The sequence below is a fragment of the Centruroides vittatus genome, unplaced genomic scaffold (assembly GCF_030686945.1).
Source record: "Centruroides vittatus isolate TY-2023 unplaced genomic scaffold, ASM3068694v2 scaffold_712, whole genome shotgun sequence".
In the NCBI taxonomy this organism is placed as follows: Eukaryota; Metazoa; Arthropoda; class Arachnida; order Scorpiones; family Buthidae; genus Centruroides; species Centruroides vittatus.
In genome coordinates, this window is record NW_027122715.1 from 1,545,625 (window position 1) to 1,573,609 (window position 27,985).

A 27,985-nucleotide genomic window follows, 5' to 3' on the forward strand; every position below is an offset into this window, starting at 1 on the left:
GCTTTGCAACTCACGTTTTCTATCAGATAGCAAAGGCGGGCAAGTCATGAGGCGGAGATGGCATGTTCGCTTGCTCGCACTCAGCCTTGGTTTAGTCATAGGTGTCAGTATATATACTTTCTTAACTCTAGCTTCTTTACGTGGAAGGAGAAAGGTAAGATCTTTATAAATATTTCAGAAAAAAAAAAAAAAAAGAAATTGACAAACACCTGTAGCCACAAGTTAAGATTTTTTTATATATTTTTATTCGCTTATATGTGTACTTTGCTATGTTTACTCGAGATTTAAATGCTTATAAGGTGACTTTTAAGCTCGATTATTACATAATTCGACATATAAAAATCGTAATTAAGACTAATTTTACACGCACGATTTCCCTAGATACCAACACTCGTAACGTTATAGATATTTTATAGATAAGATATTTTATTTACAAGCAAATATTATTGGATTTTTTAAGAGGAAAATTAATATTTTCGGATTATCAAATATGTAAATGGATAATCTTTTTTTTTTTTTAAGTATAATTCTTGTTAGATTTCAAAATAAACACGCTTAAGTAGATCATTTCATGGTTAGCAAACTCCGCGAATAGTTTTCGTGGAAACTTTATAAGTAATATATCTTTTTTAAACGTGCTGCTATACAGGAAATTTTACTGTATTTTATTTATTTTAATACGAATTTTTTAAATATATATATATATATATATATAATTGCAAAGAAGAAATCGTTTCGACTTGTCGCATCCTTACTCCTATACGCATTGGAAATGTTTTACATTTTAACATCTGTTGTCACTTCATAGAAAATTCAGTCTGAGAAGCTTTAACATGAATATAAGAAGGGTTTCTAGGTTAGTAAATAGAGAAAAATCTTTCTATTTTTATCTTATTTGGGCCATATAAAGTATTTTTATTTTTATCTAACAAATAATGTTTTTATATCTATTGCTTCATAGCCAATATAACTAGAAAATATTAGCTAATAAAAATGTTAATTTATGTATAATAAAATTGACCTATTTTCCATTTAATTACCCATATTTTTTTTAAAAAAAAAATGTATATAGACTTTTAATAAGGAAAAATTAAAGAAAAGTCGAAGTAAATTTTCATCTAAGAGCAATCTCATTATTATGTTGTAAAGGGGAAAATTCACTAGGTTATAATAGCAATGAATTGTGATTTAGGAAGCAAAAATTGATGGTAGTCATCTATAATTTTTTCCATTATTATCTTGTTTTTTTCTTCTTCTTCTTCTTTTTATTTGTGATCATTAAAAGAATTGTATTTCCAGAGAAAACTTTCGAGCTTTAGGGAATGACTTGTCGAACAAGTCAAAAGAAATTAAATTTTCTACAGGTCGATCGACAGCGAAACAACAGAAAATGTTTTGTTTCGATGCACTTCCAAACTGAAAGTATTTTCTGTGTAACAATATTTCGTGAGTAGAGTCGTGTTGAATTCTGATGTAACTAAAAACAAAAAAAACTTCATAATAAATTAAATTCTTATTTATTTTTATTTTTTAATTCGTGACTACTCGATTGAATACATTTCTTTTTTAAAAAATTTTCTTTCTAATTATTATGATAAAATTTACAGAATATATTTTAAAAAGTGTTTTTAAAAGAGTAAATAGTATGAAAAATTAATCAGTTATATGCAGAAAATTATATTATAACTAATCGATACGTGCAGTAAATAATAATAAAAAAATAATAGTAGTAAGACAACCAACAACAGTATGAGCCTATATATGCTCTTCTAACGAAAAATAATTATTAAAATAAGAAAAAAATAATATAATTTTTATTACTTTCCTTACAAGAAATTTAAATTACGTAGCAATTATTTTAAATTCGTATTTTAACGTTATAGAAATTGTAAATGAAAAGTCAATCATCGTTTTGGTAATACCGCATCGGGCAATTAGAGGTTTAAAAGTCTTTTAGAAAGTAAACGATCATTCAACATTTGTAAGAGGAAAACGAGGGGAAAAAAATGATGAAAAATGTGTCGAGAAGGGCTACTGCTGGGTAGTCAAAAAATATATATATATATATATTTTTTTCACTTATTTATTTGATGTTTCGTTGCGATGATTGTTAGCACGCTGTTAACGACTCAAAGACAAGTATTCTTGTTTGTAAAACTAGAATCTTTAACGTTTCGTACGATTCTTTCACCCGTTTTATCTGTCGAGTGTCCGAATTTTTATTCTCTTCTGTAAAAGAGATCGATGACAAATGTCTGCTTTTAACTTGCATCTTTATTGTTTTAAACAGAAAATAGATTATGTCTCTTAAGGATAAATCGATCGTCTCCAAAATAATAAAATGTAGAGAATAGAAATGACTTTAAACACATAAAAAAAATCTTTCTTGTCTGTTTTTTTTAAATATTTTTTATGATTTTAATTGCCCTGAGAAAATAGAAAGAAATCCTTATATTTTGATGTAATCTATTTAGCAATTAATCGCTGTTATAAGAAAACCTACCTATTCTTTTACCAAAGAAATGTTTAACGAAAAATGATCAGGATGCCTTTAACCGAGAAAAGTCATCTATATCAACGATCAGTTGTTAACTAATAAAAAGAGAACGTTTAATCACTTTTGTCAAAGTATTAGTTAAAATTTTAGTGCAGTGTCTTATCTTTTAGCACAAATGTCATTTGTAAGAAAAAAAAATAGAATTATAATATGAAAATTCTGTATTGGAAATTGCTAAAAGAGTCATTCATAATCGATCGTATACCATTTCCTCTCTCCACCTAGATCCAAAAGTACTTAAAATCTGCACAGACCGCTGCATGTTCAAACCGATTACGTCATTGGAGTTGGTTCTCCGATAAGAACCGGTGAATTATTGATTGTATTAGGAAGAAAATCGATTATTCTAAATCTAATAAATAGTCTCCCCGAAAGCGATAGATCACTGCTAAGGTTGCCAGTTGCTATAATTGATCCTTCTGTATCTTCCGCTTTTTTTGCTCTTCCTTCTTATCTAATACACTACTACCACAAAAATTTATAAACTAACCCAACAAATTTATAGAAAAAAAAAAGAAATCTCGTATTCAATTGGATAATAATTTTTACGATCGTTTACATCCCGATTAGCTCTTGTTGTAATTAACACATAACCCGATTCTCTTAAGACGAAACCGTTTTAGACGTCGTCAAATCGGGAGTTTATCTATAATTTTAGTATAAATTTTTGCATAATATTTATTAATTGTAAATTTTGAATGACGGAATGGATAATATTTAAAGTTGCCGCCAGGCTAGGAATGTCAACGAATGTCACGAATGGTGTCGTGAATTCCGTGATGAACATACTAAACTCCACTTGGCGCTGAAGGCGATTGTTAAGATGAGGTGCAATTTGGTTTCTATCAAAAGAAGAGATAAATAGTCGCCGATGTTTTCATATATATATATCATGTATACAACAACTTAACTTAAATTAACGAGCAAAAGAGCGAAGGGTTGCGTATCTTCTATAACGTGTTATCTGATATACAAACAAATAACATTTTTATAAATGTACCGTACGTTTTTGCTCTTCTCTTTCCTCTTATTTAACACTATTTAATCGTTTATTTTCCCTTTTGAAAAATCCACGTACTTTTTTAAACTACATTATTAAACTTTAACGGACTATTAAAAGCACTGCAACCTATTTGCCTAGAATATAGTCATTACTAAGTTACATTACTCTAGAAATAGCAATTTGAAAGTTAACACTCCTTGAAAAATTTCCCCTTCAAAAAAAATAAAAAAATGCGTTAGGATATAAACAAATTTTTCTACATTAAAAAAAAACGTAGCGGAATTAAGTTTATAAATGAAAAAATTTGACTTTCTTTACGAGAATTTTAAAATAAAATTTTAAAGTTTCAAAACTTTGAATTTTGGAAAATATCGATCGGATTCTATAAAGTGGCGTGTATGTCAACGACTTGTTACGTTATTCAGTGTAATATTACCACAATGGAGAACATTGTGTCTTATTGTTAAAGATGAATACTATGGAGATCAGGTGATAGAATTTGCAACAAGCTTCACCGTTATTAAAGACAATGTTCAATTTTGAGCATTCCTTTTCTTTTTTTATCCCCCTCCCTCCCTCCAATTTTCGATTTCTCTTGAAAGTAAATTGGATAAAAATCTATTTAAAGAAGAAATAAACGAATCTTTAATTCGATTATTTTTCATTATTCTTAAACAATGTTTTAAATAACTTAGTTTATCTGCTCGTTAATTATGGATGAATTGTATAAATCTACTGTTCTTTGCTTCGGAAGAGCAGACATCACTTTCTAGATTACCCATGCGACAAATTAAGTTTATTGCTTCCCCGGAGGTTGAAGCAATGTATTGTTGAAACGACTAAATGTTTTCCTTTATTTGTACCAATGCATCCGACCGCACACAAAACCGAAAATGGCGCCAATTTGATATAATTGAGACACTAAACGTGCTGACAAATGATCTCTAATTTGTAAACGTTGGGCTTGCCTCCTCTTTTTCTTTTTTATGACCTTCATCTCTGCTAAAATATTTAATTTATTTAACCTTACGACAACTATAATCGTTAAATTTTTAATAGAACGTTTTCCTTTCTAAGTCACTATTTGGACCTAAAATAGGTTTTTTTTTTTTTTCTACGCTTTTATTTTTGCTAAATTAATTTTTTTATTTTGATAGGAAAATCTAATTTTCAACGGCCATTTTCTCTTTGATATCATTAGAGAAATCTTCTCTTTATTTTGCAAAATGACGAAATAAATTTTTGTATTTTGTCTAATTAAATAGACCAAAAAAATGGACAAAAAAAATTTATTTTTCGTTTCAAAATAATCAACCAAAATCAACTCTTCTTCCGCTTATTTGAAAATCAGTTTTATGTTAAATGAAGACGAATCGTTCGAGTAAAGAATTTTCAAATCAAAATGACAATTTTAATGGAGAAATATGTCAATAAAGATAAAGGAGAAGACGGCATTAAGAGAATAATTCACAAATTACTCATGCAAATGTAAACTTTTAGAATCTTATCGAAGGAATTAAAATTGGCTAATGAATGCTGTAAAATCGAAGCGAATGCGAATTTTAAATAAGATGTAATTAAAAAAAACAATTGAGCTTAGCATTAATAATCTTCTAATTATAATTAACTTCTTAATAAAAATATAGAAATCTCGTTTATAAGACAAGGAAAAGGAAATTATCATTTTTTTTTTTTTTTTGCTTCTTCAAAGATCTAATTTAAGTATCAGCTGTGCAAAATTAATTTTTTGCTGTCTTTATTACAGAGAAAAAATAAAACAATCTAAAAAAAAGAAATAATATTGGTAAAAGAAAGAAAGAAAAAATCGAGATTATTGTCTGTTGCAAGACGTTCATCCGACAGAAGTTTGAAACGTGTAGTTTGGCTTCGAACGTCAGACTATTATTGGGTCTATTTACAGCAGAAATGGCGATCTCGTACGAAAGAATCACTAACAATACCTGTAACTTCATTATATCCGGGATTACTTCGATTATCTTAGAAGGTATCTCTGTGCTGGATATCAGATAACATAGTAAAGTGGATATATATATATATATATATATATATATATATATATATATATATATTATGAAAAACGTGCCGTAGAATTTGTTTGGTGCATGCATCTGTTAAAGTCAAAGTCCGCATTTTAAGAATTAACAATTGTTAAATGGACGTTAACTGTAGACTACTACGTTTCAATGACGCAATGACAGACACGCACACGTGACTGGACTTCTTGGAAAGAGTCCAAACGTGGGGAAGCCAATGGCACTTGATGCAAATTGACCATGATATTTGCATAAATCGTTACGGATGGAGAGAAATTCAATTAAACATTGGACCTTAAAACATATTGTGCACCTTTCTATCGACACCATCGTTTTTGGCATGGCTTTGACTACCAAATTTAATTAATTCTTATATTTTCTCATTCTTCTCTCCATTAGAGAATAATGTACAGTACATATTTATACATAAAATTCTGATAAATATATAAAATATTGCATTATCTAGAAAGAAATCTTAATAAATTCACTTTGTAGAACATTACAAATATTAAAGTTTAATTAAGAACGACAAGTACCTTAATATCTTGTAGGTGTAGGATGACAACTTCTTAAATTGCTAAAATTGACAATATTAAATTAATAGCCCATTAAAACATTTAGAAAAATTCTTAGTATATTTATCAATCGTATAATTCCATCCATCTTCTTTACTTGGAATCCAGTGTTTCAATTCTGAAGAAAATCCTAAATTAAATTACCGTGCATTATTATTATTATTATTATTTTGATTTTTTTTTAGTTTTGCCGTCTTAACAGGTTAAGATATAATATCAGAAAGCTAAAGTAAGTAGACTTAGAAAGAAAATCGTTTAAGATGACCATCTCTAGCTCTTAGAATCCACTCGAATTAGTCGATGCGATTTGTCTGAGCCTTATCAATATCATAAGTCTTATTCTCTTATGGGAATGGACCTCATCGGCATTGGCATCGTATCTTGGTGCATGACGAAACCGACCCGAACATCGATACTTTCTCACTTTCAGCAAAGTGGTATCTTTCAGATTGAACGTAGTCCCATCGGAACCAATAATTCTTCATTATTTGTCACTGCCAGGGTGACAAATAGATAAAATGGATAATACACCCATCCGATTCTTTCCATTTCGTTAAGATTTCGAATGCCCAATGCCAAATTCCAAATTGAGTTCTGTGAAACTCTTAAGAATATCTTTAATCTTGCAAGATTCGAAAATCCCTTTTTCTTTCTTATATTCTTAATGGCTCGATTTATAATATCTAAGAACTAACAATACAATTTTGATTTGTTACATTGAATTGAATAAAACGACCATCAAATTTCGAAAAAATTCTGAATCAATCTTAGTTCTTCTATGTTAAAAATAATTTTTTTTTTTAATAAATTTTGGCCTAAATTCCGTCTGTTTAGGCAAGCGATGTGTATAATACATATTAATGAATTATTCTTGAATTAATTTAGTTAATGAAAAGCCAGTATATATGAAAATTCATTCTCGATACGTAACTAGAATAATAATTATCACGTTCTCGCCATTTTTAATATTCTAACAGACAATTTTTAACATGAATAAGTTTATATTTAAAAGGAATATAGTTTTCGTTTGTCTTTCTACCAATTTACGTGGTGCATAATCACACGATAACTAAAAAATTCATATTTAAATGAATAAGTTTACTAAGTTTTATTCTTTCGCTAAGAAAATTTACGATTTAGCAGCTTTATTTTTTAATATATAGACACTAGAAGTTCCTATTAATTAAACTACACAACATGTTCTTTTCCTTCGGTGCAGCATATGCACTTGATTTGTTTTTTTTTCGTGTTTTTTGCGGATTTTGATAAAACCCAATTTATTATTCAAAACCGAGATAAACCCAGAGAAAGGAAGGAAGAAAAAAATTACAAAATAAGATTACTTTCCTAGAATAATCTTCTAACAGATAAGAAAGATTTAGCTCTGGGGCTTACACTCGTTTAATAATAAAATTCCTTTTTTTATCCCCGCCTGATTTAATCATCTGATACACAAATATAGAACATTTTTCTATGCATATTTTATGAAATCAAATGTTTACTTTTTCCAAATGTTACTCTGTTTATATATATATATATATATATATAATATTAATTTTGATTTAAAAATTCGTAGCTCTAATTTAACCGAGTGAAAGGGGAGGGAGAGAATTAAATTTGCGAACATTTTAAGATGATCCTTCCTTTATGAAATGCATGATTTACGACAGAGAACTGTGAAAAAACATACTCTTTTTATTATATCTAATTAATCAAACGTGTGGCGTTAACTAGAATCGTGTGTATTACATTATTCAGCGAAGAATATGAAATCTAAGCTTCTCCTTTCTATCAGTACAAGGGAGTAATCGTGTAGAGAGTAAGGACTAATTACTAAAACATTGCGGTTCTCTGCACGTAGTTACCATGACAACGGAAGTCAAGCATCCCTGCTTAGTTGTAACTAAACAAACGATTCTCACACGTTCGACATCCCGTTGACAGAGAATCACTTCCTGATTTGCTAAATGTAGCTAACAGGGGAAAGATTTTTCTTTCCTTAACACTGTAATTTGTGGGGATAATTTAAGAATAAAAATGACCCCTCTATACACCAAAAGAAATACTATAATTTGTCATATCCTTCTTTTAAACACTAATGTAAACGTTGTAATCGTCGTATTTAATTATGATTTTTAAATTATATTAAATCGCTAACGGATAAATCTATTAAATTCGTATCTAGCTTAATGGAATAATTGTGTTAAATGCAAATTAGTTATATTGTGTTTACATAGAGTATTTCAAAATGATCATTGAATCTGGTCGGTATGATACGTTTAATTAACGATTTTGTATTGAAAAATAAAAAGAATTAGTTGCGAAATTTTTAAAATTGATCAATTGAATGATCATTATTATTAATGTTATTGTCCCGTAAACTATGATATTATGTCAATTAATAAATTCAGCAAAATTCAATTACTTGTCATAGATTCTCTTTATACAGTAATTTATTACACAAGTTTACAAGAAAAAAATTATTAAAAAAAAATAGAAAACTTAATAAACGATGCTATCCATTTTTAATTATATTTTCCTAATTATCCTTCTATTGTATTAATCTTATTATCTGGTGAAGGATAAGGTAAAAGCCTTGAAAGGTGAAGCAGTTTGCTTAAAAAAATAAGAATAAAATCAAGCTAAAAGCAAGCATTTTTGATAGAAGCTATTCTTTAATATTTTAACGTAGTCTGTAGGGATTTTACGCATTTGATAGCAGGATGCAAGATGATAATTCACGCTTACCGAACATTCACGGGTGGCGTGATTCTGAAGAAATAAGCGTAAAGAGTTACGTGATCATCTAAACTATTGAATAAACTCATATTGTTATTCTTTTTTGCATTCTATTTTTGAATATATCGAGAGATATGTGAATCAAGATAAACATAGTTTTAAAGATTAAACAATTCTTCAAACGGATAATTTAAAATGTGCCCAAAGAAAGTATTTTATGCGAATACCTAACAGTTTATATAGAAGATTGATGATCTTTCGGTGAGATATGTAACATACAATAAGAGAATTCAGTGAATATTTGTAGCAGATGTATGTCGACGCCCTTGTGGGATGGCGAGACTGGTAAGACAAGTCGGTTTGAGTGGGTTTTTGAACAGTTGTCTTTCTCTGTTTAAGGGCATGGTAAAGTCTGTCTGGTCAGGTTTGTCCGGTCATTCAAAAGAATAAGTCTCCAAGTCAAAAGATCTTGTAAGGTCAGTTAACTTTAGGCCTCTTACTCAAGAGGGATTTCTGACTTGGCTACTACTTTTTTTTTAACCTATAAAATAAACAATTAACTATTGATATCTGTATTTATATAATAAATAATGTTACTGAGTTTATGTCTTAGTTTTTGAAGCAAAAAATTATTATAACAGAGAAGATTAGATTATTTAAAATGAATTATAATTGGATAAGATTCGTGGGATTTTCTGATCCCACGCCCCAACAAGTAAAATACTATTCTGAATATTTTTATTATTCACGAGAAAATATCATTTATTTAAAGTTCAGAAAAGATCAATTAACTTTAACCTTTTAAACAAGATTTCTTAAAATTTTCTTAACTGGAAATGTAATCTGTTAAATGTTAACGCCCTTTTTATAATAATAAACATCCATAAAACTTAACTTATTTTAGCATAAGTTACATAACACAAGGCGTAAAGGGCGTGTAACTCTATAAGTCTGTGTTAGGACAGTCTCCAATTTCTAATAATAAATTCTATAATAGAATTAAAAGTTGCCAAATGATAATACAATTCGTAAATGGATCAGAACAGAGAGATATTAATGAGCAATTTTCCGAATTTACTCGTGTATCTAAACTATTGAAGTGTTATTTGTAGCGTGCGATAAGTCGTAACGAGTTATCATGGCGATGGTGTCGATGAATGAAGATTACCCCGTTTCGATTCTAGTTTAGGAAAGTATCCCATGAGTAAGCGCCTCATTTCGACAAAGTCACGGGCCACGCCTGGCTGAGTTTTCCATTAAAATTGGCCACGTCATCTGCTGTATATTCAAGAAGGAACATTAATAAAGTGAGAGCTTTGAGTCAGGACGATATCAAACTGTTGGCCAGCATCCGCAAGGGTAATAAAACCCAGATGCTTAGACCAACTAATGCTGCTATTGCCGAATATCTACAAGTACTTTGTTTTTGAATCGATAAAATTTTAATTTTTTTACATTTTCTCTGTATCATTTAACAAGAAATGAATACAGAATTTTAAAATAGCCTAGATCCTAAGCTGTAATTCACAATTTAATATCTTTGCGTGTTTAAAAATTTATAAAGGACTATGCAAAAATTCGTGTTTAAAGTTTACTTTATAAATATTTCATATTAAATTTCTTTATTAAACATAATTATTATGTCTGGAACTTATTGATAATGTATGTAATAAAAAAAAGGAAAATTAATTTTTATATCAATATCCTGTTTGTGTTCCTCTATTGTGTTCCTCAATTGTTTCCTTAATACATCGAATGATTTGAATTTAAAAGATTGGGTTTAATTTATATTTTTTAAACAGATTATTTTATTATTCTATAATAAATTACAAGATAATCGTTTTATTTATATAGCTAATACATTAAAAATGTTCTTATATATCTTAGTACAAATGTAAAATACATTTTTCTCCTCTATTGATAAAAGATTTTATTCAGATAAAGAGGACAAATCGGTGATGTAGAGCGTGAGTACTTATAAGTAAAATTCATAAAATATATATATATATATTAAAAAAAAACAATTTTTTTATTCTCCATCATTTTTTTCGTATCAATCAATAAAAGAATTTATAATATTTAAATTTTTCAAGTACCTCTCTGTATTTCTGATTGATTCTTTTTAATCTTGTAAGAATATTCTGTGTTGTTCTCTCTCTCTCTCTCTCTCTCTCTCTCTCTTTGCCCGATTCAATGAAAACAAGATGGCCTTTGAACTTTGAACTCAATTTTATCTTTCTGTATAAGAGACAAGAGCAACTTTAACCTACGGAATCGATCGGTATAAGTAAAAACTTCATTTAAAAGTTAAGATCAAAGAAGGATGATTTAGCATGAGACCGTATAACCTTTCAACTCTCGCGGGGTCATTGTCTCGTGAATTTAATTATAATTTATAACTTTTACCCAAGAAAACTTTAAAGCTTCATTAATCTTAGAAATAAAGTTAATCGAATAGAAATTTTTAAAAGAAAATATCATTACAGTGGTATGTTAAAATGAATTGTTTTCGCTACAGGATTAATAATTTCCGTAATGAATTAAAGTGTCAGTAAAAGAAGCATTGTAAAATGCCCAAAAAAAATATTAAAGAGACGTTTTAAAAATTTAATAAATAAATAAATAATAGCAAACTGTAGGCTTTAAGCGCTGATTTATTTAATTAAACAGAAATAAATTTCTTCCCTTAAATAAATATTATGTTTTTTTTTTTTTTTTTTTTCCTTCTTCTTCTTTTCTATCAATACGTAAACAAATCATAAATCTTACTTTATTTGTTAGTAAATAATTATAAAAATTAATTTTTTTTAATTATAGAATCTTTATCAACTTTAATTCTTAGTCATTGAAAAAAAAAATATATATATATATATATATATATATTTATTTATTTATTAGATTTCTCATAATATTACTCGCTGGATTTTATGCTTTATTAATTATTGAACATATTTAAGTGGAGCCAAGTATGTTCCTTTAATAAACGACCTTTTTATCGATCTAAAGAAAAAAAAAATATCTTGGTTTTAATTTTGATTTCTGCCATCGATATTTAATTTTTTCTCCATTTTATTTTTGCATTTTAGTGGCAATAAAAAAATATATTTATTTTTATTTTTCCATTAAACGAAAGCGTGTCTTGATATTTAACTTCTGGCAGAGGAAGGAAAAAATATAAAAAAAAAAAATTGATTTTCTAGTTAAATTTTTGTTACAGGAATTTTTAATTATGAGTTTTATATTAAGGGGGAAAAAGGGGGGAAAAACGTATTTATCTTTATTTTAATTTTTAGATTTTAATTATTATTCTTACTCTTCTGCACAGTTGAAAATCATATTTTAATATTTATTAAAATAACATAAATAAATAACAAGTAATGACATTAATTATTCATTGAGTTTGTTTTTAAAAGTTAAATATACCTTAATTTTTTTTTTAAATACATGAATAAAGATCAAAAGAGCATATCAGAGGGATAGAAAAGTGAATTAGATATTCTAAGTTTCAAACCTTTTATTTCTGCTTTATAATGCATATATATATGCAAATATTTGATGGATATGTAAATTAGGAATTTGTAGGACAAGAAAACAATCATTTACGTTGACTGTACAACATCCAGTAGCATTTTTCTTTGCGAATTATTCGACCTCGACTTTAAGAAAGAAGAAAAAAATACACTGGGATGGGGTTGAATAGCATAATCTCACTTTGAATGACATGTAGACCAATTAATCTTAAAGTGCAAGCTAAGATAAGTATAAATCATTAAAACTGCAACAATTTGTCTAAAGAAAATTTTAAAAAAACAACTCCGTAACATAATAAAAAAAATTCTAAAAGAATTTTTTTATTAACTAAGTGAAGCATTTTGTATAAAAGTAGTCGGTTTTACAGTCGTTTCTTGTCATTAATGGATAATTAAAATATAAAAATGCTCTTAGTACGGCTTAGCTTAAATTTATTTAAAGTAGTAGTGAAAAGTATCTAAAAAAAAAAATAAAAGCTAAAAGCAACTGTCAAAAAAATTGAATGACGTCACTGTTGGCAGTGTACTGTCTTTATTGTGATTTACAGCATCGCTATTCTACTAGGAACCAGACAAGATGGTGTCATGAATATGGCACCATGACAAATCTTTACAAATACACTTATTGCTGGTAATAAATGTAAAGTAATATTTATTTGAAAAAAAAAAAAAAACATTATTATTATAAAAAATGGAATGAATTTATGGTTAAACGACATTATTTTCTTCTTCTTTTCTTTTGATATTTTTCTATTTTCAAATCGACACTAGAGAATAACGTTTGGTATTCTTGGAATTTAAGGTGGGAGCCAGTATAAATCTAGTGCTTTAGTTGAATATGAGGTCGACCCGACTCTATTGTCATACGAAAAAAAAAGAAAAGAAAGATTGGAGCGGTGCAACATTAAATTTCGATTTTTTTAATACTTTTATTGAAAATAGATATTAAAGGATTACGGCACGAATGCGTCGATTTGAAATAAAATTCCTGGCAGCTTTCAATGGAAATCGAAAAATGTTTCCGTCTTAACGTTAAAATGCATTTAAAAAAATATATGATGATAATAATAATAATAATAATAATAAAGCGAATTTCTTCTCGGATTTATATGGATATTGTTATTAATTAAATGTATTCGTCTTTGAAGAAATCCGTGAAGACGAGTCAAGGTCATGCACACGTGAACCAGTTTCGCACTGACCATTGTTACAACAACGTGGGAAGTGCCACGCAATCAAAAAATGCAAAAACCAGTTTCGTCCGGTACATTTTACTACGTAATTAACATTATGGAAGTTACATATCGAAGACGTTCGATTTACATTGCCTTAAAAGGGATCGACTATAGTAATTTCTCCTTTCTAGAAGTTAAAACTTAGGGAGGTACCACGTCTGGCCGTAAGACGAAATTAAACTGTCAAAAATTTTACAAAATAAGTGTTATTTTGTGTGCAATTTTTAGTTGAAATGTGGGATGTAGAAGGAAATGTATCCACCCTACGTTGGAATGTCGATCCCTCGGGCAACGTCTGACCGCACGTGAGGTCATGACTTAGTGACGTAGTGGACCCACGGCGTCTCTATTCCGAGAGTCTCCAACCCACAAGACATGAAAGTGCTATTAAGAACTGCTGCAATAGTGTTGTTTTCCGAACCTACGAAACTATTGATTGATGGATCTTCTCGATGTCACGCTAAATGCTTTCAAATTGATAGTGGAAAGCAGTTTAGGTAATCTTTACGTTGTGATCTCTCTTCTCTGGGGATCAGCTAACACGAAAGTAATAGTTGCATTCTTTCGTCGTCGTCTTCATCGACACTCCTCTAATTATAAAATTATCACTTAAAGAAAATACCGATAAAACTTAATTAAGACCATAACACTTGCACGTGTTAAAATTTTATAAAATTATAATTTTCATAATAACATCTGCTGTGGTACTTGTAAACTACTTGTAAACCTTTTTAAATAACATCACCTACGTTAAATTTATTAATCTAAAATTAGATTTTCCTTATTCCTTGTTGGCACGAATATAAAAGCATTTAAATGCCAAGAGATTGATTTTAAATAGGAAGCTGTGTGAATCTTGTATACTCACTATCTTTTTTCCCCCTCCCCCCTTGTTTTCTTTTTAGTTTTGCGCCTTAATTAGGTGGACCATCCTGGTTTAAGATCTAATTAGTTCTTTATTCATGACGTCGACTATATTTTCTAACACGAATTTCACGCCTAGGGTGGATGTTCTCATTAGCAGAAGTTTTTCATCCATCTCTTTGTTGCTGCATCAATTGTGCAAAGAATTTTTTTCTCTTACGAATAGGTTTTATCAATGTATATTGTTTACATAGTTTAATTTAAATTCTCTTCTCTTATAACGCTTGTCTTCCCCTTTTAATTTTTATATCTGTTATATAATTCTTGGAAATTTAGGCCTGCAGTACTGTGAAGGTTATTTCATAGAACTTTATCAGAATTTGTTAAATATTATCTATAAAATTCGTTATAGAAACTTCTAATGAACACTTAGAAGCCTGCAGTGTTTTATTATTATCATTATTTTTTCGTTCTGTCAGGTAATTTAATATAGAAGTGTGTTAAGTTACATAATGGTATGAATTACTAGATAATGGGGGAGGGTGGTTATAGATAAATACGATTGAGTTTTCGTTAAATTATATTGTTAATTAACTTATTCGACGTTAGTTAAACTTTGATCCAGGTTTAATACTAAATTAAACTATGGAAAATGATTTTTCATTTTTCTAAATTGAGTTAATTAACGTGTTTAATCGTGAGTAATGCCTTATAATCATTTGTCAAAATATAAAATAATAAATGTAAAATATGGAAGAAATGAAAATTTTTATTGAAGTTTTACGCCCAATTTTTTTCTTTATTGTATTCATTTGTAATGAGAAAACAAAGGTTTTGTGGATTTTCCCTTTGTTATATAAATAATTAACACGGTTTTCCTGCTCGAACGAGTCATTTTATGATTTCTGAGATGTTTAATTGACAAAATATTTTATTAAATATTACCAAATATAATTAATTATATATTTAAATTTATTTTACGAAGATTAGTTCATTACGAATTACTAAACAAGTTAATTGCTATTATACAAGAATCTGTTTAATAAAAGTAATTAACGTTTGTGGCATCTGTGCTAATGTTCGTGTGTGATCGTCACTGTTAAAATTTATTCTTTTTTTACAATAGTTTTAAATATATTCTGTAGTTTGGTTGAGACGGATCTTAATTTAAAACGAAGACAATTGTATTTTGACTATCGATCGCTTCTCAATTCTTTCAAAATATCTAAACAAGTTTTAAGTGTTTAATTTTTACAAATTTGAGACTATTTAATTAATTAATTGTATATTAAATTGTCTAAAAAAATGAAACGATTATCGAATTTTGTTCATAGAAGCTTAACGTTTATCCTGTTCGTTCCTGTCACATCGGATGGGATCAATGCAGACATTGTATAGTAGAATTGGAAGAATAGGAAAATTCTATACCGACCAGATAACGATGACGTATGAGCTCCGGAGAGGGTTCTTCCTTCTGACGTCACATATCATGCACGCGATGCCCAAATTACCGCTCTTGATGTTGATATATGCGTTTCTGAGGAACTGTCACATCGACCTACAATTATGACAGTAAATAGCGAACATGCATCAATTCTTATGACATTAAGAGCATTTTTACGCCCCAATCTCTTTTTTCTTTCTTATTTTTTTATTTTTTACATTTAGCCATATTTATCATTTAAGGAGATAACCCGCTCCATTTTCGATTAGTAGATGGAGAAGGAAGAAAGTTCGGCTTCAATTTTAATTCAGTTATTCTTTAAAAACTAAAAAAAAAAAATTATATTACTTATTTTCTCCATCGCAAAACATGTCTAATGAACGTATACACTTTTTATGCCCTTATTAACGAGGATTCTGAAAGCTTTGAAATGATTCAAAGTACTGTACAACATTGCTTTTACTCGTACAAAGTTAAAGAAAATATGGCTTCATTTTTTAAAACGTGTTGTTTATTACTTAAAATATGTAATTTAATCTTAAATCTTGCGTATCTTCTAATTTATTTATTTATTTATTTTTTGAATGAAACTATTTTAAAAATAAACGCTGTAATATTACAGGTTTTGTTCGTCGGGTTGTCTGTGCAAACAAAGAAAACTAGTTAATGAAGAGGGGGAGGGAATAAATTTAGCAAATTTACCTTGTAAAATTAACTTTATCTACTAACAAATTAAATTTTCAACTCGCGTAAAGTGATGTTTTTCAAGCTTAATTCTGAATTTCTTTCTTAACTTTTTACGTCATGGTTTAATCGATACAATATTTTCAACCTGTACTTTAATAATAATAATGATAAGTTTATTAAGAATTTATTGCTTTTTATTTAAATTTATTATCGAGTAAAGGAAATATTGTATCATACTTGCAAGCGTATTTAATAATTTAATTACAAAAGAAGTAAAGTAGATTTTTATATGATAAAATTATAATTCCCCGAGAGTATTATTAACTCATTATTATTTAGTAAAAACCATTACACACTTGTTTATCTACATTCATTTATCTACGGAGTTTCTTCCACAGTCTCTTAACAATGATGTGGACCTTGAAGAGATTTTCCAAACAGGTTTTCCTTTCTACTGTAAATGAGGAAAATTTTACATTTTATCTCTCTCAATGTGTAGTTACTCAATTTATAAATTGTGTTTTGTAAAAAAAAAAAAAAAAAAAAACTTAATTTTCCTAGACGATAATCGAAAAAGTTAGCGCTTCAACAACAGCAGGAATCTGAATACCTCACATAACTAAAGTTTGTATTCTAGAAGCATCTGAAGTAGTTTCACAAACTTTTAAAACTTGAAACCTTTACAGAATAGTAATAACATGAGAATACATAGAAGAAAATATATATATATATATATATATATATATATATATATATATATTCAATGCACTCGAGGCTCTTGACCTCTAAGTTGAATTAAGCCACTAAATAGCGTGACTCGTTATCCAGTTAATACCAGGAGTTACAATTAAAACACGTCCGTCAAAATGATTTATAGGTCACAACTATTAAATTTCTAGTGGGATAAGCTAGGGGGTGACTAAAATGTTTTTGTCGCTACGGAATTAAATTGCTACATCACGTGATCCGGTTTTAATAACATTGCTGCAGGAAATTAGAAATGGTTGGCAAGAAAGGAATTTGCTCATTCGCTCATCTTCATCCTCTCTAAAAATATTTTCATTTATTATAACTACTTTTATTTAATTAAAAAAATATTTTATCCGCGCTTAATTGATGTTTACACATTTACAATTAAGTTTGACAATGGCGGGAACTTGTAAAGAGAACTTTTTCTTTTTTTTTTTTTCTCCTACATTTAATCAGTTTCTGAAGTGAAAAAAAGAAAAGAATTTTTAATGAGCTATTACAATTTTTAACATAGTTCTTTACAGTGTTTTAATGCTAACATTAATGAGATTTATTCGGGTATTTATGGCCATAGGTACGGAGTTACTCGTCTCTTTGATCATAAATATGATGATAAAATCAAATTGCGCGAAAAATAAAATTCAATAAAGGTAACACAAAACACGTTATTAAAAATGTAACACGATTAGATAATAGAATATTTAAAATATTTTTTATTCATTTATTTTTATTATTATCAGGCAGCTTACGTCAGTGTTCAGCCTGTTGTTGTGTTTAACGATCGAGCTTACATCCAAGGGGAAACAACACATCAAGGGGACAGTTATTCTCGCCATGCTTTCAATGTTGATATCAGCAATAATTTGTTGCCCGACAGGTCGTTGCCTGACAGTAGACACGCATTGTAAGTATTCTACTATTCTATAATGATGGTAATGATGATGTTATCACCGTGTATATGCGACTTAATTATCAAAGAGAAGCTAACTAACTGAGATCAGATAATGTTAATAGGGAAATATACAGTAATATAACTCGTATAATAAATGTCCCCGAATAGAGAACTGTAAAGTATACATTTATCTATTGTTAATGTCATTTACACTTACTTCTAGTTGAGTTAGAACTTTGGATACAAAAATGATCATATTTCGATTTTGACAGTTCCGGAATTAATGAATTAAACCGGAGCTACAAAGCTTCCTATTGAGTTAGCAAATGTTTAAGATAATTAATATATAACTTGATAAATGATATATATGTGTGTATATATACATTTAGAATGAGACTCGGTAAACTAAACACGTACGCAATTAATTAACTGACTTATATATAAATATATTTAATACAACTTTGCCAGTTTGATAATAGAAATGATTCCCTAGTAAAATGCGTGACGTGTAACTTGGATGATTTTTCTATATATTTTTTAAATCGCATAAAAGAATTTCGTGATTTCCATGTAGTTCGCACGTACTCATTGTTGATTCCAGAAGGATAACCAAGATGAGAGATTTTCATCTCATGTAATTCTATTCGCTTTAATTTCGTACAAAATGAAGTTCGTTGAACAGTGAATTTCGTCCGTAATTTTATTTAGAATTAATTATAATAATTACGTAACGCTTTATATACGTGATTAACACACGCCAACTCGAAAAAACCCGTTTAGATAAGTGGTAAAGTGTCATTAATTTTACTAGAAACAAACGGAAAATATAAGTTTTTAAACTCGATAAGTTCTTATTAAATTGAAGGACCGTTATAGTCCTTTTTTATGGATTAATTTGAAATATAAAAAGAGAGAAGAAGGGAAAATGCGATTCTATCAGCCAAATGAAAAAGCATATCTTACGAGTTATCGTTCCACCTGCATCGAAGAGGGAGTGAGAGAGAGAGAGAGAGCAAAGGCGGTCAATAAGTCATAAAACAGACACACCCAAGCCCCATTTTTATGAGTGTTGGAATCAGAAGTAACATCGTTATTTTATCTCACGGCGGAAACCGTAAATCATCCGTTCACGTGATCGAACATAATAGGAAAAGAAAAATGATGCTAACATATTTTAATGAAAAATGATGACTTTTTTTCGGGATAAGTTAAAGAAGAAATGATAAATATTTAAATTTTCAATACGGTATCCAGAAATTAAAGTATTGACTTTAAAAAAATAATAAATAAATAAATAAATAAAACTAATTAAACTGCTCACGAATAAGATGATTAATGTTACGTATGTTATTGTAAGGAATCTTACGAATAAGATAACTTAATTAATATCTTATCCTTTGGAGGATTGTTTAAATTGTTATATAACTTACTTTGCATAATTCAGTTAATTGTAATGGTAGCAATCAACAAATAAATTATACGGTATTATAATTATTCTACAAAATATACATCTGTATATTACAGACTATTATTATTATTATTATTATTTTTTAATAGAAGAAAGTTTTATTTAAAATTTTAAAAAAAGAACTAACTAATTAAATAATTTCTTAGAAATACATGCATCTCGCCTTGAAATTTTAATATTTTAGCCTTGAAATACACGACTTTTATACTGTACATTACTACAGAAATGTTTTCTCTGTCTGAAAATGTATTTTGATAATGAATCACTTGTATAATTTTTCCATTTCGATATTGTCTCGTTTAATTATAATTAGAAGCCATTACTTAATTAAGACGAGAGAAAAAAAAAGGCAATTGAATAGATTTAAAGTTTCTAAACGAAACAGAAATAAAAGAAAGAATCTCATAAAATATTTGCATATTTTCCAAACAGAATGTGTGTTAAAATTTGAATTTATATTTAATTTATCAAACATTTCGCTCATTAAGAAAATGGTAAAATACTTTTCTTCTTATCTGTTTAAAATTAAATTGGAATGATAAATTTCCACGAAAGAAAAATATGTTGGTTCTTTTCGTTCTGTTTACTAGAATTATGCAAATAAAATTTGTGTTTAGTTGTTGCAGAAACCGCTTTTTTTCTTTCTTTCTCCTCTAAAATAGTATAACTTAAATTTAATAATGAATTTTTTGTGAGGTAAAGAAGAAGAAGAAAAAAAAAATGTCTTATCTCTTTATCCTACAACACAATCATTATAAGTGTTTTGTGCATAATAATAATACATATAAAATAACACATAACTGTTAATCCATATACTCACGTACTGAAAATACGTTTCTTATTTAATTAAATAAAATAAATCATTTCGAATTTGATTTAAAAAAAAAAATCTCTTCTAAAATATACTCAAATGAATTCCTTCGCTTTAGAAAATGATATACGAGAAGTTTCCCATTTCTAGATTTAATAATTCGTGAAAACTGTAAGCGTAAATTAAATATATATATTTTTTTTTATTGGGAATGGAAATATCATTATAAAGAATGATTGTTTAACTTTTTTTTATTGATAATCTTGTAAATGTTCTCTTAACATTTTTATACAGATGCCAGGAAAAGTTATATGATTGGAGTGGAAGCATCCCTCAAGTTAGTGTCATCATCAGTTTTCATAACGAAGCACGCTCGGCTCTCCTTAGAACAGTCATGAGGTAAAATGTTGTATTTATGTCATAAAACGTATAAATTTAAAGTAAAAAAAATACTCTTGTAAATACAGCAAATATTCAACCAAAAAATTGTTATGTAAGAAAAGAAAAATATTCTTCTATTTCCCTCTTACTTAAGCATAGAGATCTGACGCTTATGTACAGCTTTTTTAATGAAAACGCGATAATTATTATTTTGTTTTTTTTCTTTTTAAAGTTTGCAAGCAAAATTAGATATGTATAAAACTTCAACTTCCTGGATAATTCTACAGATTAAAATATTAACGAAGTTTAAGCCATCATTGTCTGTAGAAAATAAGGAAGTTGGCGGCAATAGAACTCTTGATAACGAGTTTCGCATCTCCTCTTAATGAGCCATTATTCGATCTGGAGCGTCATTCCATTATGACGTCAGCAAACAAAGACAGTAGAGGATGTAGAAAGAACAGCAGCGCCAGCGCATCGCATGATCAGTAAGGGAAAAGAGAGAGAGAGGAGAGGGAAATCGAGCGAATGGAATGACCAATAAAACAGTTTCCGTATGGAACTTAAGCTCAATCGAAGCCTGAAGGTATCCTTCAGTTGATAACAGAACCGTAAAATCTGGTTGCCACCACACACTAACGTGAACAGTAGATAAACAAACGTTATCTTTCACTCGATTTGCCATTCAACGTCATTTGTATGATAATCCACGAAATATAAAACTCCCATTGTTCATCCTGCTTGACTTCTCTTAGCTTTACTTTTGCCCGACTAATGTTCCGAATTTATCGTAGGATATAATTTATATTGAATCTAGTTTGATATTAAAATTAGAAATAAACATATTCATCACGAAAATGGTTAATAACCACGTCTGTCTGCGTATATAAAATTTCACTGTCTGAAAAATTTAATTTGAAAAATTCATTCTTTAAACAGCGTGCTGAATAGAAGCCCTTCTGATATTTTAATCGAGATTATATTAATTGATGACTTCAGCGATAATGGTAAGTAATTATAGTATGGAAAAATGAGCCGACTAATTGATGAGAATTAAACAATTATACTTGATATTTCAGCTCAAGATGGAGAACAATTAACGATTCTTCCTAAAGTTTGGCTCTCCAGAAATGATAGAAGAGAAGGTATTATTTTATTTAAGCCAGCTTATTATCATTCTAAAAATATAATTATCGAAAGAATTTGCTGATGGGCCATTTCTCTTCGTTAGAAAAATGTGTTTGAGACAGATAACATAGCCACAATTTTTAATAGAAAGTAAAATTTATCGACGAAATACGAGTAATCCAAATTACAAATAAGAATTTTTGATTAAACAAAAAGATTTATGAGTATTATAAGTAGTTATTTTGAGTATCATTATGCTAATAAATTGTACGTTGTTTGGCATCTACTTTAATCACTTTTAAAGGGGGTATCATACTGGTTAGTAAATTGAAACGATAAATATTTCATATAAGAAAGTTAATAAGGATAATTCATTTATAAGCTTTCGTAAATTATGCGCTGGATGGTTATTTTTATTACTTGTTTATACTATTATTTTTCTCAATAGGGCTCATTAGATCCAGAGGAAAGGGTGCCTCCATAGCTCGAGGAGATTATCTGATGTTTCTTGACAGTCATTGCGAAGTTAATGTCGGATGGATGGAACCTCTGCTGGACAGAGTAACAAAGGTGAAGTTTCTATTAACAATGGTAGCAATAACACTTCAAAATATTATGATTTCGCTTACTGAAATAATTATACTTAATTTAAATTCTTACCTAAATAAATTACGCTGATATATATATATATATTTAATTTAAAAAAAACAAGAATAGAGCTTCACTTCTTCAATATACACATATCCGGGATAAAGCAGATGTAGATATAAAAGAAAAAAAAACGATCGCTATACAACTAACAGATGTACAAAACAAAATTTCCTATCAACCCACATAAAAATGGCGAGGAAATCCTCTTAAGAATTTATAAAGTCAAGTGTAAAATAGAATAACAGCATTTTAATACAATGTAGCACGTCAAATAATCATAATTATTTAAAATAAAAGAGAGGGGAGGAAAAAAATATGCGTAGAGTGCCAAGTTTTTAATAATAATTAAGTGTAATTTTAATGTTGACACCTCAGCTCCAACTAGTCTTTCAAGAAATCTTTTGCTGAATAATGAGGAAGGGATTAAAGTTCAAGCAACTGGTGGAAGAAAAATAAAAATTAAAAAAGAAAAAGAAAAAAGTCGAGAGTTAAACGATGTTAAGAGAGAATAAGTGTGCACTTCACAGAAAATGATACTTTGATTAATAGAAAAAGAATGTGTTTCTTGCTTTATCTCACTTTTATTTATCAATAAACCATTCTAAATTGTTGAAATAAAATACATTTATTAAAATTTCTGGACATTTTCCAATTAGTAATTATGTATCATTATTAAATTATCTTATTGTTTACAAGATTTAAATACAATTCATTTCAAAGCGATATCCATTAATACGTCGACGACTCTTTTGTTTTAATAAATGAACCTTTAATGAATTTTATTATTTAATTATGTGTATGTCCCTGTACATTAACAAGTTTAATGAAATTTTTAACGTTTGTATTAAAGAAAAACGATTCATTTTTAAATTAGAAACTAAATTTATAAGCCTATTACTTTAAAATAAATGTGTTTTTCTTCACCAAAGATGTTAAAAAGTGCAAAGAGGATTACAATTGTAACGAAAAAAAAAAAAGTATAGTCTCTAAGGAGATGATGCTTTTTTTTTTTATTTCTAAAAAGGGTTATGCTGAAGATAACCTCCTTCCATTAAGCCATTTACACTTTAAGTGACTGAAAGTGTCCTCTAATTAACCCCAACAATTCGCATTCCTCAAACTTATTTAACTTATATCTTTTTTTTATAATATAAAATAAAATAAAATTTTTACTGTAATTGGTTTAAAATTTTAAACCAATTTATTTTTAATTTTTACAAACTTGTTATAATGAAAATTACAGAAGATTTAATAAAGCCTTTATATACGTCCGGTTTTAATGGTTACCATTGTAGAAAATTAATTAAATAAATGTACATTTTATCTTAAGATATTTACGTAAGAGTAAATGACTTAAATATTTTTGATGCGTCATTTAATTTATAGTAGTTATGTCCTTGGATCCTTTTATGTAATCAAGTGTTAAATTACCTATAGATCATTTTTTAGGAATGATTATTATTTAGTTAAATGTCACTCCAATTATTTTATTCATTATATAATTTAAATATATTAATACTAGTTAATGATTATTAATCTATATTTTTAAATGGATTAATATACGATATATAATTGCAGAATCCTAAATTATTAGCTAGTCCAGTTATCGATATTATTGATATCGAGACGTTTCATTACAAGTCTTCCTCTCCTGATCTGAAAGGAGGTAAGTTAAGCTGATTATTATCCCATAAAACCATACTTTAAACTGCTTTATACTGAAAAATGTTATATTTATAAAAAGAGTATTAACGGTGGAGAAGATAAATGCTATTTTCTATCATTAATCTTAATAGATTAATGATGGAAAATAGCATTTATCTTCTTCGTAAAATATATTTAGATAGGTCGTAATTTTGTAATATTATTATATATTTTTTTTCTATGTAAGGTTTCGATTGGGGTCTTAGATTTATATGGCTTCCATTGACTGCCGAAGAAAAATCCAAGAGGCAGCATCCGACTGAACCTATCAAGTAAGAAAAACCAGGTGATAGAACAACTCCAGTCACCTGATCCCCTTTCTCTCTAGTTTCTTTCTTATTTCTTTTTTTATTTAACTTGATACAAGAGAGCATTTCCTCTTCTTCTTACCATCGATTTTCTTTGCCTGTAAGAAAATTTTATAAGTGATTAAATTCTTTTTTTTAAATATAATTTAAGCACATTTTATTCCATTCTAGAAGCCCGGTAATTCCCGGTGGTTTATTCTTAATCCAAAAGAATTGGTTCGATACTTTAGGAGGTTTCGACGAAGGATTAGAAATTTGGGGAGCAGAAAATTGCGGTAAATAAGATACTTATATAAAGTTTAGTGTAGTATCGAGAGATTTATGTTTAAAGGTAGACTTTTTCTTATTGCAGAAATGTCCATTAAAGCTTGGCTTTGTGGAGGACAGATTGAAACTGTCCCATGCAGCAGGGTAGGACATGTATTTAGGAAACGACATCCTTATACTTTTCCTAACGGCAGTGCCGCTACGTATCTGGCAAATTCCGTTCGAGTTGCTGAAGTTTGGATGGATGAATATAAAGATTATTTTTACAGTAATCGCCCCGTAGCTAGGAACGTTGCCGTATCAAAGTCAGTTGCATTTATTCGAATTTTTTAAAAAAATTTTTAACATAATTTATTAAATATATATATATATATATATAATTTTCTCTATTAGCTTGGAGGAAAGAAAGAAACTCAAAAATAATTTGCAATGTAAAAACTTTAAATGGTATTTAGAAAATGTGTATCCGGAATTGAAGTAAGTGAAGATTATTCAAATATTTTCATTTTGAATCATTTAATCTGTACAAAATTAATAGAATATTCTATTAAAGATGGAGGAATGATGTTACCGGTATTGAAATATATATAGGAGAAGTAACCTTTTCATATTCTAATCTTGGACCATTTTAAAGGAGGAAATCATAATTTGGATCAAAAATTCATATTTAAAACTTCATTAAATATGAAAAGCATTAATATATATATGTAGAGTTAAAAATGAAAGATCGATAATATTCATCTTACTTATTTATAAAGGAGTATAATTTAAATGATAAAATAATGCGATAATTTTATTAAAATATAAAATTAATCATGTTTGAAAAATCTGATATTGAAAATTACTTTGATTTTACTGTAGAATAATTGTCAAGAGAATATATAGAGTCTTTTTTTTTTCAATACCGATTCTGGCAAGCAGCCAGTCCTCTTCGCATTAGTTCGCCAACTAAAGAATTCATTTAACACTCATTAAACATTTTGTCAATGTTTAAAATTTGTTATTCTAGAGATAATCCTTTTTTATTTATTTAATTAAATAGAGTACCCAACGGTGATGCTACAGCTTTCGGTCAATTGCAACAAGGAGACGAGTGCTTAGGAATATCTAGTCCTAATTCCCTTCATGTTTTTCTCACTTCGTGTTTGTATTCTAGACCTTCTCAGGTACTTTTCTATCAGATAATTTACAAAGTTTTCGCCATAGAAAACGAATTTTTTTTTAAATAAGATTTAAAAATTCTTCAACAGGATTGGACTTTTTCTAAAGAAGGGCAATTGAAAAGCAATGGAAAATGCTTGAGTGTCAAAAAAGAAAATCTTTTAAACTATAGCGTCGTAATGGAATCTTGTAATCATAATATTCAACAGGTATAAATATTTAAAAATCTGTTTAAAAAGTTTTCTGTAAATATTTAATAAATTTAATAATATTTAGATTCATTAATCTCTTTCGCTAAGTGCAGTAACGGCAATTATTGTTCTGAAATTGAATTGTTCTAACAGTATAATGGCCATACTTATTTACTATGTAAAGCATGAATGTTTATACATTATACTTAGTCAGCAAATTGTAGAAAATTGTTACGAGGAAACATTTTATATATATATAACGGCCCGGATATATTATTAAAATGTACACATATCGGGCTTTGCATTATCTCCATAAGAGGTAATAAAGATTAATTCTTCATAATTAAGAAATATTTATTACATTAAGCGGCTTTTAACATCTTTGGAAAAGTGAACTTTTCTTATCTAAAAAGCCAATCTTATCGAATAGTTTTATTTTGCACATATTAATATGTTCATTGATAAATTATTTACATTAACAGTGCTTTGATTGCATTATCTGATGGTGTGTTCGGGAAAATGCCAATAAATCTCTAGTATTACAGACTACCAGATGACTCTAGAGAATAGTGGTAACACGGTAGCAGCAAGGGTTTATGGTTGAGATTATCGAAAGCCATCATTTTTCCAGTTTAATTATTAAAGTCGGTATCAAATTAAAATAAACACCGAGCAAGGAGAAGCACAGCAGAGCTCATTAAATGAGCAGAAAGGGAAATATAATCTTAAAATTATTAAATTAATGAAGAAGAAAGTTGTTTATCTTGAAGTTAAATGAAATTAAGAAGAGAAGGGAGTATAAATTTCATATAAAAACTTCATGCAAAATAAATTTTTCGAGACGTTTATATATATAGAAACATCTTGATAATTTTCGTATATTTACTAAATGTATATTAGCATCTTGGCATGAATAATATATATTTTTTTAATACTCTCTTACTTGGTGCTAATGTAACCTACCCAAACCGGTTTATCTGTACTTGAATTATATTTATATATAAATTTTTATTTACAGAAATGGACTCGGAGAAGAAGGTTGCTAGTACATAAGCCGACAGGACTTTGTCTAGAGACTCAAAACCAACAGGAAGTTGTTATCGGAGAATGTCGCAGGCAGAGTTATACTCAACAATGGGATTTTTCTATGGAATTACAAACGTGGGATTAAATACGAGATGTGATGTGCCATTCAAAACATTTTTCCTACAGATCTTTCATGTTGAAACATTCCAAAATATATATATATATTTATGTAAATACGCGTTTTATTTAAATTATCTAGTTTTTCTACTTTCGATTTTATCTTCTAAACCGAATTTGGATGTTTCAATAACTTACAGAATAATCACTAGATGAAGATCATATCACATCATTTTTTTCTTCATCTGGATGATAAAACATATCCAGATCTGTCTAAAAAGCTGATTTTTAAAATAGAAATAATTATAACTTATATATGAAACCAGTCATGTTTTTAATCTGCACACAAACTCTTACTTTTTTTATGTACCCATCGCGTTTTGTACCTTGTGATTAAATTTTTTGATGTTTTTTCTTGGGATATTTCTCTCTATTACTGTAT

At 28.3% G+C, this 27,985-nt stretch overlaps 1 protein-coding gene across 1 annotated transcript; it reads left to right on the top strand.

Moving 5' to 3' along the window:
- Positions 1-27,964, top strand: LOC136989585 (polypeptide N-acetylgalactosaminyltransferase 16-like). The gene is made up of 14 exons (XM_067287801.1): positions 1-154; positions 18,179-18,342; positions 20,904-21,008; positions 21,930-21,997; positions 22,070-22,135; positions 22,567-22,688; positions 24,348-24,435; positions 24,661-24,745; positions 24,953-25,056; positions 25,134-25,353; positions 25,442-25,525; positions 26,091-26,214; positions 26,299-26,418; positions 27,419-27,964. Exons 1-14 carry the CDS (start codon positions 47-49, stop codon positions 27,569-27,571), a joined length of 1,611 nt encoding a protein of 536 aa, XP_067143902.1. The 5' UTR covers positions 1-46; the 3' UTR covers positions 27,572-27,964.
- The last annotated feature ends 21 nt before the right edge of the window (positions 27,965-27,985 follow it).